The sequence below is a fragment of the Lampetra planeri genome, chromosome 44, assembly GCF_965212315.1.
Source record: "Lampetra planeri chromosome 44, kcLamPlan1.2.h2, whole genome shotgun sequence".
NCBI classification, from domain to species: domain Eukaryota; kingdom Metazoa; phylum Chordata; class Hyperoartia; order Petromyzontiformes; family Petromyzontidae; genus Lampetra; species Lampetra planeri.
This window is the reverse complement of record NC_136150.1, coordinates 3,374,606-3,391,546: the sequence shown is the minus strand read 5'-3', so window position 1 is coordinate 3,391,546 and position 16,941 is coordinate 3,374,606. Positions and strand designations below refer to the sequence as shown.

The 16,941-nt window shown below is 56.1% G+C and overlaps 2 protein-coding genes across 8 annotated transcripts in view; both read right to left on the bottom strand.

The window, feature by feature from the left end:
* Window positions 1-5,322: 5,322 nt before the first annotated feature.
* On the bottom strand, window positions 5,323-10,369 carry ATP6V1F (ATPase H+ transporting V1 subunit F). The gene is made up of 2 exons (XM_078614406.1): window positions 10,148-10,369; window positions 5,323-7,337 (listed from the first exon to the last, which is right to left on the bottom strand). The coding sequence occupies exons 1-2, from the start codon at window positions 10,303-10,305 to the stop codon at window positions 7,136-7,138; spliced, it is 360 nt and encodes a 119-aa protein (XP_078470532.1). The 5' UTR covers window positions 10,306-10,369; the 3' UTR covers window positions 5,323-7,135.
* Window positions 10,370-12,450: 2,081 nt separating this feature from the next.
* Window positions 12,451-16,941, bottom strand: part of SLMAP (sarcolemma associated protein) — a 36,902-nt gene continuing 32,411 nt past the window's right edge. For 6 of the 7 annotated variants that reach the window (XM_078614399.1, XM_078614401.1, XM_078614403.1 and 3 more), the window contains one exon: window positions 12,451-16,928. In XM_078614399.1, coding sequence (XP_078470525.1) covers window positions 16,845-16,928 — 84 coding nt within the window. In that variant the 3' untranslated portion in view covers window positions 12,451-16,844. The remainder of the gene's footprint in view (window positions 16,929-16,941) is intronic. The other variant, XM_078614400.1, reaches the window with a different exon arrangement.

Below are 16,941 nucleotides of genomic sequence, written 5' to 3'. Positions count from 1 at the left end.
GAGGGGAGTGGGGGGAGGGATGGAGGGGAGAGAGCGGGGGGGCAGGGGTGGAGGGGAGAGCAGGGAGGGGAGTGGGGGGGAGGGATGGAGGGGAGGGAGCGGGGGGGCGGGAAGCGGAATGTGACTCCGGATTTCTTTGTTCATCGCTGGCGGGGAAGGGGGGGGATGGAGGGGGAGGGGAGGAAGGGGGGAGGGGAAGAAGGGGGGGAGGGGAGGAAGGGAGGGGGGAGGTTGACCTCGCCAGGAAGGCGCGAGGCTGTGGATGTTTTGGCCGCGCGGGTTTTTATCTCAAACCGGAGCCCCGCCGCCATTTCACTCTGATGATGAACTGACTGCCCTGATGCTCTCCCGCCACAACCAACACCACCAGCACCAGCCACAACACCACCAACAACAACACCACCAACAACACCACCAACAACACCACCAACAACACCACCAACAATAACACCACCAACAACACCACCACCAACAACACCAACAATAACACCACCAACAACAACACCACCAACAACAACACCACCAACAACAACACCACCACCAAAAACACCACCACCAACAACACCAACAATACCACCAACAACATCATCATTATCATCATCAATACCAATTCAACCGCCATTCGCCACTAAGTGACGGCGCTTGAGCCAGGCCATGTGCACTTTGAGGCCATCACGTGAAGTGCCAAACGCCCGCTGGCAGCAGGAGGTCTCGGGACAGACCCAGCAGGTGCCACGGGTCGACTGACTGAGACGACTGGCTGATGCACCACCTGTGCCCCCTACTGTGCCAACTTGCTGCATTTGGGCCGCCCGGCGCTCCGCTCATTGTTGTGAGCGTCGTTCCTCCACCCTCCGTTGTTGTTGGAGGGCGACTGCCTCCAACTGCCCAGTAGCGTCCTTCACGAGCCTCCTCCACAGAGGCCGATCTTGACACCGCTGGTACCAGTCATCGGCAAGTCCACTCAGCTCCACATCCTGTACCACATCACTCCATCTCTTCTCCAGCCCATGTCGTACCCGTTTAGCCCCCTCTATTCGGCCAAACAGAAGCTGCTTGGGCATGCGGTGGCTGGGCATGTGGGATACATGACCCAGCCAAAGCATCCTTGCCTGCCGGACGAGCTCACTGATGGGAATGTGTCCAGATATTTCAAGGATTTGTGAGCTTCTCACACAATCCAGCCTGGTTAAACCCAGGATGGATCGTAGCCATGTCAGCCTGAATGTTTTTAACCGGCGCAGATGATCCATTAGAGGGGTCCATGTTTCACAAGCACAGAGAAGGGACGGCATGACTGTGGCCGAGAAGACCCGAAGCTTCGTGCAGAGCGACAGACCAGGTAGCTTTTACAGAGTATTGCACAGCCGATTGAAAGATAATGCCGCCCGATTGATTCGGAGTAAGACTTCTACTGTCAAACCGGAGCTGGTCATAAGCACACTGCTCAGGTATGGGAAACTCTCCACTCTCTCCACAACTGCTCCATCACCAATGGGGAGCTAAGGGGGTGGAGTGTTTGGTGGCACAAAAATACCCAGGCAGGTGCTTAGTTTTGGTGGGGCTGATGGTAAGGCCCCACCTCTTAGTGGCACACTCCAGGTTCAGCAGCAGCGCCTCCAACTCCTCTGAGCAGCAATCACCAGATCATCGGCATACATAACGTGGTTGACCAATAGGGAGCCATGCCCCGACCACACCCGGGCATCGATCAGCCTCCCGTTGTATCTGTACCAGATGGAAATTCCTCCGGTACAGCCATGGAACAACACCACTAACAACACCACCAACCACAACACCACCAACACCACCGCCACCAACACTACCACCAACAACACCACCACCACCAATACCAGTTCCAACAACACCAACAAAACTATCACCCCCAAGAACAACAACCACCACCACTCAGCTGCTGTAGCTGCTGCAGTTAAACATTTTAACCACAACCTCGGAGGTGCACACTGGGCAACTTCTTGTAAATGATATCACGGGGTGTTATACAGACTGCTGTCGTAAACAAGATCGATGGTGGTGGTTATGACGATGATGGTGGTGGTGGTGAAAACTATGAGAGTTGGCGGTGGTAGTTGTGGTGGACACGATGGTTGCGTGTGGAGCGAGTGATGGAGATGACGCGAGTGATGGAGATGACGCGCGTGGTGGCTTCTCTCCCTCGTGGCAGCAGCGACATCGCACAGGGCCTGGCGGTCGTGGGTCTCCTGGCCACGACGGGAAGTGGCTGGCCACGAGGCCAATCGGGCCCGAAGTCCCTCTCAGTGGTCAGTCTCCCTGTGCCAAATGCCGTGTTCGGTCATTCCCTTATCCTTGCACCACTGGAATCAGAATCAACTCCCCCATGTATATCGCTGGCAGGGGAATGGGAGGGGAGGGAGGGAGGTAGTCATTGTAGTGCGTATTTAATGTGGCGCTGCACTCTGATGTTGTAGGAGAAAACATGCATTAAAAAGTCTATTTAATTAAGCAGAACGTCTTGTCTATATTTATTTAAAGTTGCGCATTTTGATGTGGCGTCACATTTCTCACCCCCCCCCCTCGTCACACATCGTCACAAATGTCTGACCCCCCCCCCCCGGTGCGTGACGTCATTTATGGACGGCCCCCAACACCCAGTGACGAGTATGTGAAACGGTCCTGGGCCACCCCTAGGTAGACTCAGCCTGAAATTAGCACCTGGTGCGGTGTGTAAACATCAACACTCGGGAGACAAAGGCGGCCGGGCGTGGCACTTGGCTACTCGCACCACGGGTGTGCTGCCGTGCCGGTCCTGGGCCACCCCTAGGTAGACTCAGCCTGAAATTAGCACCTGGTGCGGTGTGTAACCATCAACACTCGGGAGACAAAGGCGGCCGGGCGTGGCACTTGGCTACTAGCACCACGGGTGTGTCGCCGTGCCGGCCTTGTCAAGGATGCTGCTACTTCGCCAAGAGCACTTACCAAAGGTCTGTTGTGGCTATAAGGGGGGTCTTTGTCTTTGTTGCGGTAGTGTTGTTGTGGTGTAGTTATAGAGCAGTTGTGGTGTCATCTGTGGTTGTGGAGAGTAGTTGTGGTGTGTGTAGTGTGTGGTTGTGTAGTGTGGTTATGGAGAGTAGTTGTGGTGGTGTGTAGTTGTGGTGTTGTCTGTGGTTGTGGTGTAGTGTTGGTTGTGGTGTAGTGTGTGGTTGTGATGTAGTGTGGTTGTGGAGGGCAGTTGTGGTGTAGTGTGGTTGTGAAGAGTAGTTGTGGTGTAGTGTGGTTGTGGAGAGTAGTTGTGGTATAGTGTGTGGTTGTGGAGAGTAGTTGTGGTGGTGTGTAGTTGTGGTGTTGTCTGTGGTTGTGGTGTAGTGTTGGTTGTGGTGTAGTGTGGTTATGGAGAGTAGTTGTGGTGCAGTGTGTGGTTGTGGTGTAGCGTGGTTGTGGAGGGTAGTTGTGGTGTAGTGTGTGGTTGCGGTGCATTGTGTGGTTGTGGTGGCGTGGTTGTGAAGAGTGGTTGTGGTGCAGTGTGTGGTGTAGTGTGTGGTTGTGGTGGCGTGGTTGTGAAGAGTGGTTGTTGCTGGTTGTTGACCTCATGCCGCCAGACCACCGCTCACCTCCCCACCACCAGAGCCGCGAATCGACCGCGAGGAGGTTGCAGGCGACTGGCAGAGCGGCTCCAGCCACAGCATCGGATTCTTGAATCCACCTGTACGGAGTTGTCACCCCCCCCCCCCTCCTATGCCAAGCTCTGAATTAATGGGATTCATGGCCAGGCACCGCAACGTGGCAGTGCCCGCAGTTGGGTTTAACTCTCCAACACACCACACAGTCAGTCGGTAGGGCGCTGAACTATTAACTTATTGCTCACGTGACATAGTTGGCTGTGTCAGGTGGTGGCGGGTTTAACGGCACATTTATTGATTTATTTACGCGCTCAAAACCGCACCCCCCCCCCCCCCCCCCCCGATATTATGGACGATATTAGTCGCGAAAGTCTTCGTGTGAAACAACGGGTTCGCCTTGTCCTGGTCAAACCGCGTCACTGCCTCGCAAGCTCGAGTGGCTCCATGGCGCCACCTGGCGGTGGCCGCGGGTGCCGTGCCCGCGGTGCTTGCGGCCAATCGCCACCAGCACCTCGGGCAAAGGGCCCGTGCCCGGAACGTCCCAAAAAAAAAGTAATATTAAAAAAAAAACTTCTTTAAAAACACGCTTTTTTATTAAATGTACTGGCAATGGCAGAACTCCACGACTCTAGGAAGTGGCCCCGAAGCCATAACGCAAGGGACCGTGGTGATTTACAGCCAACGTCAGTTGAGCGTGGACAATTAGAGCCAAGCCGAAACATAACATATAAAAAAATAATGTTTAAAAATATATATATTCTTATGATAGAATATAGTTTTGTCATCAGTATGACATAAGTATACCAAGTTTGCAGTCGATACCACATTGGGAAGTGGGTAAAAATTGAGTTACAAGTTACACCATACTTCACCGGGCTGGTAAGTGTGGTTCGTGAAGACGGAGGGCAAACATAAAATGAACTTGAGAACGAACGGGAGGATTTCTCCACAAATCTGGCTGTGGCCTGATGAGGCTGGTTGCAATTACTGGTGAAACGTCATACTCTTGATTGTAAATGTTGTGGATTTACTCTAAAACACACCACTGTGCTGTACTAGTATACTACACTATACACTACACACTACTATACACTACACTACTATACACTACACACTAGTGTTGTACTAGTGACGAATTGGCCACGTTCTGTTTACGTGACACAACCTTACTAATTGGCTGTGTCGGGTGGTGTCGGGTTTAACGACACATTTGAATATTTTCGCGATCTTACCCAATTAAAAACCTCTATTATGGATGATGTTGGTCGCGAAAGCCTCCGTGTTAAACGGACTTGGCTCCACTGCCCTCGAGCAGCCTATAGCACCTGGTACGCACCTCGGGGTTCCCATCGTCGTGTGGCCGGCTACGGGAGCGCTCGCCATTTTTGGCGAGGCCCGAGTAGGCAAACGCACGGAGCGAACAGCGGATTATATAATTGTTCGCGGACAAATGAAACACACTCGTAAGTCATGCCGAAAAAGATCTTCAGGAGGACCGCGAAGCTTGGACAAACGTTGGCACCGTCCGGCTCGTCCACGATGACTCTGCGACCGTGGGGGGCAGTCCGCACGACACTGCACACGCGCGTCGTTTCACGCGACCGGGCAGACGAACCATCGGAGACCCGACCGAGGGTTGCCCGGGATATTTCTTGACCATTTCCTCACCGCTCGAGAGCTTCCCCTCCCCCCCTCCCCCCCGAAGGACATCTCAGCTGGCAGGCGCACTCCGTCACCGACGTTTAATGGTTTTTTATGGTGGGTAACGCACCTATTACACACACTTTATACACAAGACAGCAGCATTTCAGGGTTTTGAGTTAAGACGATCATAATCACAGCGAAGGGTTAATAAATTCGCATTCAGTTTCTTAAGAAGCTCGCAGCACGTGGATGGAAACGTCGGGGCATCGTACCGTGCAGCACGCGGTGCAATCGGAGAACGCACGGGGGGGGGGGGGGGGGGGGGGGGGAGCTGTACGGCGAAGCGCACCTGCGGCAGAGGTCGCAAACGGGTTTTGATTCCTTACCCGTACCCGGCCGCACCAGGGTCACAACCTACCCGTACCCTACCCGAAATGAGTGACAAACGGTTACTCACCAGTGACTCACGGTCTACACGTACCCGGCCGCACCAGGGTCGCAAACGGGTACCCGTACCCGGGTATCGGGTAGGGTACGGGTATCGGGTACCCGGTTGCGACCTCTGGGCGTTCCCCTGACTTGCCGAGTGACTCGGGTGACCGCGCGCGTTGGGCGGGGCTTTCCCAGAAGCCCTTGCGGGTGGAAGGCATCACGAGTGCTGCGGCGGGTGGAGGCCTCCTGCCAGCGGTGGCTTGCGCAATCGCGGGGCTGCACTTTGACCTTTAGCTACTTGCGAGGAAAGGTCAGGACCGCGTTGCATGACAACATTAAATACCGAGTGTTAATTGTTACGTAATGTATTATCACGCAGGATGTTTACGCTGAAACGTGTGATCGTGACATTAAAAGTGTAGAGGCGAACGTCGCGGCCAACCGACAAGCCGCCCACTTTGAGCCGCGCCGTTTGTCGACATCGGATCGCTGCCGAGTTGTTGCCAGGGCGGAGTGATGCCGGGCCGGAATGTTCTGGCTGCGGCCTGAACCCCTGCCCAAGTCGAGTTGAAGAAACTGAGCAATTGGCGACGCGGTGCCGAGTCGGCAGCTCCAGTTCAAACTCGAGTGGAGCGGCTCAGGGCAACCGGGTGCAGACATCCGAACGCGGCAGTCGCCCAGCACAGCTCCCAAACAAGACAGCCGAAAGCAAACCACAGGCGGTTCTGTTTATACTGCGGCAGAGGTGAAGCCGCTGCAGCGAGACAGGGAGGTTGCGACATTGACCGCGATGTGAAATAAACACGAGTTCTCCGATCAAACCGCGACTCCGAATCGCACCGATCCATTGCACCACGGAGGAAAATTACTTGCACGCGCAATCGTTACTCACAGATTACTTTAGATTTGGGACAGCAAAAACTATTTCACAACTTCGAAGCCATTAACATAAATTCACAAGTTAAGTAGTTACACTGAGAAGACGAGAAATAACACGCTGGCTAAAGACATCACCGTGACTGAGTGGGCAATGGCAGGGTCGCGTCGCCGCTACGAGGGACGACGACCGACGGTCGCCACAGGGGTGCAGCCGGGTGGATTAACACATCGCAGGGTACCGCGCGAGATGGCGACAAGTTTGGGGGAAGCCTTCATCCAGCAGTGGATTGACCATGGCTGAAGATGATGATGATGACTCAGTAAGTGGGTAACACTTCAGCAATATAGCGACAGATACTGGGCGTGGGTTGACGCACTGGTAAGCGGACGAATGGATGAGCGAGGGGTTTAGCGAGTGAGTGAGTAGGTGTGCAAGCGGATGAGCGAGTGGGCGAGCAAGTGGGCGAGTGGGTGTGCAGGCGGATGAGCGAGTGCGTGAGCAGACGAGCAAGTGGGCGAGCGGTTAAAACGGGCGAGTGGGTGGTCGAGCAGCGATGCGGTGGAGCGGGCGGGCGAGCTCACTACCGCGCGTCTTCCGCGCTGTACATGCCGCGTGCGCGGCGCAGCACCGAGTCCTTGGTGGCGTCGTAGGGGTGCTCCTTGGAGGGGATCTCCAGCACGGCTGGGATGGAGCGGTTGTGAGCGTCCACCACGTGGCGGATCATCTCGGCGATGAACTGGTTGATGAGGATGATGGCGATGTCGTCGCGAACGAGGAAGCTCCTGTCGCGAGACAAAGAGAAACAAAGCACGTGAGTGAAGGTTACATTTACCATCCCCCCAACCGCCTCGCCCGACGTTACCCGGACCGTGCCATCGGCATCACGGGAAGAAGCATCCGATCAGAACTTTAGCACGGCAGGGCAAACTCACCAGGCCACAGAAGCGGCACAGCACCAAGAGACCTTTGGGATCCTCTTCAGGTGACCTGAGCCTCACACTTCAAGGGGGCATCTCTCTTCCACCCATCCACATCCGAGCAATGTTCGACCGTGTGACGGCACAACCGAAACCCAAGCATCGCAGGTGGATTTAGCCACGGCACAGAGAAGAACCCAACTGAACAAGGTGTGTTTGTTGTTGTGGTCAAGGTGCGTTTGTTGTGGTCACTTGGGGAGATCTTTTGACTCACTCACTCCACTTGAGAACCCCGATCCCAACCCAGCGTCTCAGCGGTGCCAGCTCAACGCTCTGACCTCTGAGCAAGTGCTGTTAGCGAGCACCACGTGCCGTCCACTTCGGTCTGCAGTGTTGATGTTTAACCCACTGCACCAGGAACTCGTTTAAGACCGAGCCAACACAGGGCAGGGCTTGGACAGGTTAAGATGTTAAATCACCACTGATGATGGCCGTGGGCAGGAGCTGAACTGGGGTGGGTGGGTTCATAGTACAATGCGCTAGCCACTACACTACCGCTCGCCCCACACACACCTCAACACAACGACTCGTACAATACTCACTGGCTAACCATTGAAACCGGGATGGTTATCTGGGTTATGGCCAGGATTGAGGCAGCTTGCATGAATCGCCCCTCTACGCCCGTTGGAGCCAAGTGCTGGGCCGACAGGCACCTGCAATAAAGACGCAGCACGAGACACGCAACACCGTGCACACCATCGCCCGCCATGGTCAAGCCACTGCTGGATGAAAAGGGGGTCTCTCCCCCACATCACGCGGTACACAAACGGGGCTACAACCACAAATGGGGGGGCACATTCAACTCGTAGCGACGTCTCCCGACTCCGACCGTTGCAGCCCATACTAAGCCGGCGGTGGAAATTCGACATTTCTCTGGCCGGGACCAGTGATAGAAAAGAAAATGTGTTCGTAAAAAAGAAAGTGTTTGTTAAGAAGAGTTAGATTCCGGGCTGGTGTCAGTGGCGAAATGAGAATCGGTTCCAAGTCTCCCCACTCCAGCCTCCCCAAATCCGCGGTGACCAGTGTGGTGAAGTATGGCCAAACAGCATCAATGACCGACACGGCCAGGTGGACGCAGTCATCCAGCAGTAGATGAGGACACAAACACACAGAGACGAGTAGACAAACACAGAGACAATGACACAGACACACAAGAGACGTGTACACACACAGAAACGTGTACACAGACACACAAGATGCGAGTAAACAAACACACAGAGACGAGCACACAAACACACAAGAGGCGAGTACACAAACACAGAGACGAGCACACAGCGACTGTAATCACGTCGAGTATCCACCGCTGAGGCCGCGAAACGGAAATTTTCTCTCGAGCGAGAAGGCGTCGGGCATTTTAAAACGCCACCGCCGACAACGACGATGATGATGATGACGACAACGATGATGACGATGACGACGAACACGATGATGATGACAACGACGACGATGATGATGACAACGCTGATGATGATGACAACGATGATGATGACGATGACAACAATGATGACAACGATGACGATGATGACAACGATGATGACGACGACGACGACAATAAGGATGACGACGACGATGATGACAACGACGATGATGACGACAACGATGATGACGACGATTTCCGTGCCGAGGTCTTAGCCGCGGCGGCCGTGTCGAGGTTCAGCTCAGCTCCATGTAGATTAGACACAGCCCTGTGAGCCAGAGGTCGCAACCGGGTACCCGATACCCGTACCCTACCCGATACCCGGCTACCCGTACCCGGCCGGGTACGGGTAAGGAATCAAAACCCGTTTGCGACCTCTGCTGTGAGCCCTGCGGCTCTTGACTCGGGTGTACCCTCAACAAACACGAACAAGAAACGTCTTAAAGTGACGATGAAGATGATGGTGGTGGGGACCCCCCACCCCCGCCCCGCTAGGCCGCAAGCCGCAGGCGCCTCGCGCGGGGCTCGCGAGCTCAGGAGGGCGGCAGAAAATCTATCCGAGCGGCGGCCACTCACCCCCCCCCCCACCACGATTCTCTTAGTAACGTGGAACTTTCGATTTAAAGCTTCTTTCGTGACTGCAGGGATACATCTTCTTGGTTCTTTCGGTAAAGTCACGTAGAAGGGAAATAATACAATAATAAAAATAAAACATTAAAATTATTCTCACGACGTTTCGGCCACAACGCAAGCAGAATTATTTTATTATGTTTTGTTTTTATTATTTTATTACTTCCCTTCTACGTGACTTTACCGAAAGAACCAAGAAGATAACGTGGAACATTAAACTCTTTGGTTCTTTGGGTAAACTCACGTAGAAACATAATAGATCACTAAGCTTAGTTTTTGTGTACGTAGTCATCTATTTTATTTTTATTCTTTACCGAAACAACCAAAGGGTATGGGGTTTCCTTAAGTCACGAAGGCTTCGAATCGAGACGTGGAGCATTGTTTGAACGCGGCACGGACGTACAATAAATTTACGTACGTAGATTGAACTTCTTTCGCACCGTACGTAGCCAACCGTGCTTATCAACCCATTCAGAGAATGATTTATAGGAGCGTTACCCCCCTCCCTGCGCGTCTTCATTCACAAACCCAAACAATCATTCGGCCTACAACCCTCCCTCCTCCTCACTTGAAGGTCTCCTCGATCTCCGTGACGCTCGTCTCCTTCTCCACCACGAGGAAGTTGGGCTTGCGGTTCTTGTTCAGCTCTCCAACGCCGCCCAGCAGGAAGCCCGTGCACGTGTCCTGGTCCCCGATCACAGCGATCAGCTTGCCGCGGCCCGCCATCGAACAACCCTCCTTCTCCTCCTCTACCACCACGGCGAGTGAGACGGAGAGTCACGTGACCCGGCAAGCCGGCTGACACGTGACCCCCCCCCGCTCCTCCCCTCCCTACCCCCTACCCGATCCTCCCCCTCCTCCCTCCCTCCCGTCAGGTGCCGTGGGTTGATTGACCGAGATGACTGGGCAGTCAGTCTCACAAAAAGACAAAGATCCCCCGTGTAGCCTTAACAGACTGCAGGGGCAAGTGCTGTGAGCGAGCACCTATGAAGGCCGGCACGGCACACGAGTGGGTGTGTGGCCAGCACCACGCCCGACCGCCTTTGTCTCTCCAGTGGCGATGTTTGCACACCGCACCGGGGACTCATTTGAGGCCGAGTCGACCTAGGGGAGTCCTGGGACCAGTGCAGATAATCGTCACCGGTGTTTTCCGTGAGCGAGAATCGCCGGGTTAATAGCGCAGCGCGCTAACCGCTCACCACCACACAAGTAGACACACGCGTACACACGCGTACACACACGCGTCTTTGCACCACACTGTTACCGCCCCCGACGCTGGAATTCGCGTTGTTTATTAATCGCAGCAACCCACCGCTCCCATCTCGTGCGCAATGAGGCGGCCTCCGGCAGCCCGAGCAGAGCTCAAACCGGCCGACTCCGCCCTGCGAGGCCGTTCCGGCTCCCTTCCCGTGTGGAGTGACTCATGCGGCCAGCTATGGCTGCAGAGTTTGGTAATACATGTTGTTTAACGTCGTTTATTGTGAACATTCGGTCACAGTTCCAATGATCACTGTTTCATTGCTTTTATGGCTTTATTTTGGTGATTTTTGAAAAGTTTTTCGGTTTGGCCATGTTTGTTTGTTGTAGTACAGAGTTAGACTGATGGCCTTAATCTAAGTTGTCTTGTGGTTGTTGTTGTTTGACTTGCATCCCACTGGGATTTTTGCACACAGTGTTGGTGTACGGTGTTTTTTCTGAGATATTTTGCTGTCTTTTCTTGGATTTTCTGTTTGCACATAGTCACGTTAAGATGTTTTCTTGTTCATGTTTTTGTTTTGTTTGTTGCGGTTGCACCCGATTCAAGAGCCGAATGGCTCACAGGGCTCTACCTAATAAATGAAACTTGAAACTTGTGTGCCCACAAACAAACAACAGCAGCAGCAGCAGCCGCCGGCTCGCACCGGCCCGGGCCTGCGGCCTCACCGTGGCCGGCATCTCCCTCGCCCACCATCTCGGTAGTGGCGGCGAGGAGGGGAATCCAGGGGACGCGTTCCGATATCGAACTCCCGAATCCGTGGCGGATCAAAAGCGCGGCGCGTATAACCGCAGTGGCACCCCGCGCCGCGCTCTCTTTAACAGGAGGGATCGCGATCGTCAAACTCGGGCTGCGGCGTCTTCATTCTGCCCAGGTCAATCCGCCTCGTCACACAGTGGTCGCTTTGACCTCTGGCGGGGCGAGACAGTAACATGATAATTTCTCACGTTAACATCACGAGCCCCGGCCACATCTTGATGACCCTCGGGCTACACCCATTTTAAACCTTTTAAAAGTCTGCCTCAGCAGCAGAACCATGGCTTTCCCACCTGATGACGGACGCTTGTGTTGCGCCCGAAACGTCGTGATCTATTTTATTTTCTACCTACGTGAAAGAACCAAAGAGTATGGATTCCTGCAGTCACGAAAGCTTCAAATCAAGATTGAAACAGACTGCAGGGGCAAGTGCTGTTAGCGAGCACCGAGGAAGACCGGCACGGCACACGAGGGTGCTTGGGTGGCCAGAACCACGCCCGACCGCCTTTGTCTCCCCGGTGGTGATGTTTAACACAGGGACTCATTTGAGGCCGAGTCGACCTAGGGGAGGCTCTGGCGGGGCAGTCACCGCGGGGCTCTGCGGTGCATCCCTTCGCGCCCGCGTGCTCACGGCTCGCACCGCGCGTTGGTCAGCGTGAAGTCCGACGTTTCTCTCCGCGTGCCGGTAGCTCTTTCAGACGAGCTGAAGTTCCTGTGAGAAATCTGTAAATGTCCCGACGAAGCTCCCGGCGCTAAACGTCGGACACCACCACCACCACCACGCTGACCAACGCGCGGATGTTTCCATAGCGAGAAATTCCGCCACCAAATCGTGACCTCTGGGAGAGAGAGGCACGGGGTGAGGAAGCAACTTGCGCCTTTATTCCACATGCACACCCGGAGCCGTTGTTAGTGCAATGTCATCACCCACCCACACACGAAATACGATTCTCTTAAGAGTTCTCTATTCATTCATTAATTCATTTATTTTTCAAACTTTTTTTCATTTTCTTTCTTTTAAACTTCTGTTTATAACCCACGGCACTGTTTACAAAATAGTTCTTTTCAACCATTTAACTTTACAAAAAGGAGAGAGGTCGCCGCCGCCGCCGCCGCCACCACCGCACAGCTGTGAGACAAATATTTCCAAACGCAGTATTTACACGCGCGACGGCCAGCAGACTGATCCACGGGGGGGGGGGGGGGGGTCAAGAGTTCACAAACCCAGATACGAGCGGGGAGCTGGGAGAAGCCAACCCAGGTGTGTTGCACGCACCTGTGGTGGCACCACTGACACTTTTGTTGGGATGATTAACTTGTTACGGGGTTTCGTTGTGGGTGCCCACAACACACGATGTGTCCTCGCGTGTGTATACAATACACGCGCGTGCGGAGTGATACACCCATGCGTTCGCACGTGTCGACCAAGACAAAGTCCCCACCCACTCGAGAGCGCTGTTAGCGAGCACCTATTTAGGTTGGCACGGCACTCAATGGAGTGGTGTGTGGGGCTCGCTCCACACCCGACCGACTTTGTCTCCCCAGCGCGGATGATTTACGCAGGGCACCAGGTATCACTTCAGACTGAGCACACCTAGGGGTGGTACAGGACCGCTTGTGTAACCGGGGTTTGTGCATTTCGGGAGAGGTGGGCCAAGAGAAGCCCACGCCGACTGAGGCCACGCACCTTCAGCGCACGCCGCCAGCGCGCGGAGCGAATTCTCTCGCGGTCAACCTGTGCGCTCACAGTCACCCTGCACGCACGCGGTCACCCGCTGCGCCCCAGTGTCTCCGTGTAACCCGCTCGTCCGTGGCACCGCGCGTCTCTCATCACCCCAACGGCCGCCTTCGCCAGCAGTGGTCGGGCGCGACCCCCCGCACCCCCCCCCCAACGCATGAACCGTGGTGCCCGCCCCCCCGCCGCCGCGAGCTCTAGTGTTAAACATCTCCCCCAGCTGCACCATAAACTAGTGTCTTACAACAGCGCCCAGCCTGGTCTGCGTCACCATGGCAGCAGTGCCACCCCTGCCCCCGGTTCACATCGCCGCCGTTAGCCAGGTACTTCCTTGGTTTAGCCGACTCCCAAGGCCCCGCGCGCTTCGTCGCGGCTCGGCTCTGGCTCAACGGAGCCGGCTCCGAGCCATGCGCTTCACTTGAGCCGGCTCCGAGTCACCGTCCCAGCCACGCTCAGGGTTTCCGCGAGCCCGAGCCGCGACGAAGACTTGCGGCCGTAGTTGTGGAAACACTTTACACCCCCATGTGCTGGCCACCACGCAGCACTTGGGGGTTAAGAGGGCTTTACAAATCTCTAAGTGACCCACCAACCCTCGACCGCAGGCACTCACAGCCACCACACCCGGCCGTTCTTGCGGCCTACCCCCATCCGCAGCGAGAAGCCTGGCGAGACGATCGTAACCCCTCCATCGCCATTCGCCCCGCTCGGCGTGTCGGGGTCTCCACACACCCCCCCCACCCCCCAAGGCTCTGTGGAATCCCGTAAACGACCAAGGGACCTTCTGAAAGAGTGCGGTTTTGACACCGCCGAATGTCTCGTCGCGTCCACCACCGCACCTCACCTAGGGCCGTGCGCGGCACAACGCGGGCACGCGGAGGGCGGCGACCGCGCGTGACGCCGCATGCACAGCAGCTGCCCTGCGCTCTTGAAGCTCACGGCCGTTTTCACGCCGCCTCGTGCTGCCCTCCGTATAATTATTTTCTTAAAATGTACAAATATTTATAATCCCGCGTGTTCTGCATTGTCAAAAATTGGCAGCGACTCCCCCCCCCATCCCAGCCCGTGGAATATTTACAAACGGTGCCCTTCACAAAAACTCCGAGCGCAAAGCGCCAACAGCAGTGGGCGAGAGCAGACAGCAGCCGTGCACGTCGCCCGAACCCCTGCTCGCCCACACTCCCCCTGCCCATGAGTTCCTCCCCGCAACGTCGCCACCACCGCCACCAGCACCACCGCCAGCAGCGCTACCACCAGTGGATGCCAGCGTTGACAACAACCGCACGAGCACCGTCTCCGTACGAGGTCCCAACGGTGGGACTAGCCGGAGGCTCGGCTGAGCTAGAAACCAATAACGGCCAGGGTCGGCTTCTCGGGAGACCACGAACCCTGGTGGAACGCCGGCCCTGGTGGAACTCCAAACCCGATGGAACGCTACCCTCAAGCGGGACGTCAATCCCACGTGGAACCGGACGCCGGCACCGCCACCCACAGCCGGCGGCAGACCTCAACACGGGCGACACGGGGCCGGGGGCGGCGGTGGGCGCAGGGCGAACGCGGCCTGAGAACAACGCGGACCGCCGGGGATGTTCGGTGGGCGGAGGCGGCGTGCGGGTTTGGTGCAGCGCCGGGTCCTGGACGCCGGACACGGGGGACCGGTCGCCACGGCGAAGAGCGGGCCCCGCGCACGCGTCCCCCCCCCCCCCCCCGCCCGACGGCCGCGTGAAGGGAGCGGGGCGGCCGGGCCCGCGAGAGAAGCGGCCGCCGGTCAGCGCTGCCTCTGTAGTGTTTGGCCTTTCATCAGGATGTGCAAAAACAGAGTTGGGTAAGAACGTCCTCCCGCCTACGCAACGTTGAACGCGGCTCTCCGCAGCCAAACGCGACTTGTCACGACGTTATTTACAGCATCGATTCGTTGTTAACCGGCGGACGGGGGCCGCTCGTGACAGCGCAGAGGCCGTGCGTGCGTGCGCGCCTGTGTGTGTCCCGTGCACAGACAGCCTCACGTCGTGGTGCACGCCAGCTGTGATTGTAGCTGCGAGTGTAGTCCGTGTGGCCCTCTGTGTGCACGATGCGCATGCAGTTGCATGTCCCTGTGTAGTGTGTGCCAGGGTGCATGCGTTTCTGTAGTCTGGCCGGAAAGGTGCACCCAGCCTGGCACAAGCACTGTGGTGACGTCACTGCTAATTAGTAGCGATTGGCGGCTGTTGTTGTTGTTGTCAGTCTGTGTGCCAGTCATAGGTGTCTGCCGAGTGCCTTGTTAATGGAGTCTGGCGAGTGATGGGAGAGTGTCGAGTGGTGAGCAGGTGAGGAATCTGGTATGTGTGGCATGTCCAAACGCTGCCACGTGTCAATCAGTGCAGGGAACACGAGTACCGTATTCTCCTTAAAACCATTACCGAGTCTTACTTTAAGGAGCCTCTTATAACCCAGAGAATATGGTACTTACAGATATAGCAGACAAGGGGTACCCCAATGCATTTACAATAACAAGGTGCAATTATATCATAGCCACCAGATTATAGGAACGAACTCCCCCCCCCACCACTGCATATTAAAACAAAAGTTGGGGGTGCGTAGTATAATCCAGAAGGTGCGAGCATTTGTTAGTGGGTGTCAGTGTGTGCGTGTGTCAGTGTGTTACAGTGTATGGAGGAGACTCGTGAAGGACGCTGCTGGGCAGTTGGGAGGCAGCTGCCCTCCAACAACAACGATGGCCAGAGGGGGCGACGCTCACAACAATGAGCGGAGAGCCGGGCGGCTAAAATGCAGCAAGTTGGCACAGTAGGGATCACTGGTGGTGCATCTGCCAGTCGCCTCGGTCAACCCGTGGCATCTGGGTCTGTCCCGTGACCTCTTGCCAACGAGGCTTCGACACTTCACGTGGCCTCAAGAGTGCATCTGGCCTGGCACAAGCGCCGTGGTGACATCGCCGCCACTTAGTGGCGAATGGCAGCTGTTGTTGTTGTTGTGTCAGTGTGTGTGTTAGTATGTGTGTGTGAAACTTCATAGACCCCGGGACCCATTTTGGGGTGCGCTTTACTCTCCCAACCAGGGGGATTTAAGAAGGAATTCCTCCCCCGCGGGTTTCCTGCGCAGCTCCCCGGCCGGACGGCTGCCCCGTGGATCCCGAGGGAACTGCGTCAAGACTCCGCGGGGGGCCGCCATCAACGTAGAAAATTCACGCTGCTGCTGCCCCCGACGTCACCCGAGGCGACGGAGCGTTTGCCTCTTGCGCCAGAGGCTTCATTTCAGCCGGGTTGGCGGCCCGGTAAACCATTTCCGCGCGCGGCTTTTATACCTCTTGCAGCGGCGCCCTGGCTGATGCGGCGGCTACGAACCACGCGCCACCGGCTCCCGTCTACCGGCGACCCGGGAAAATATTCTGCATAAGACGTGGTCCTGGCGGACACGGAACGCGGGCGGACTTTGGGGGCCTGGCGCGGTGGACGTGCCGGGGATGGGGGGGGCGGGAGAGTTGGGGGGGGGGGGCATCGTTCGTTGAGGCCGCCGGGGGCGCGGTTACTCCGGGCGGTAGAGCATGGTGAGCGTGACGGCGACCACCAGGCACATGACGGGAACAATCCTCGCCCAGGAGGTCTGCTGCTGACGAGAGGGG

Bases quoted from the DNA above. Each gene is read 5' to 3' on its own strand.
- ATP6V1F (XM_078614406.1), bottom strand. From the start codon at position 10,305: ATGGCGGGCCGCGGCAAGCTGATCGCTGTGATCGGGGACCAGGACACG. The intron at 7,338-10,147 runs GTGAGGAGGAGG...GTCTCGCGACAG, and splicing joins GAGATCGAGGAGACCTTCAA to GAGCTTCCTCGTTCGCGACG.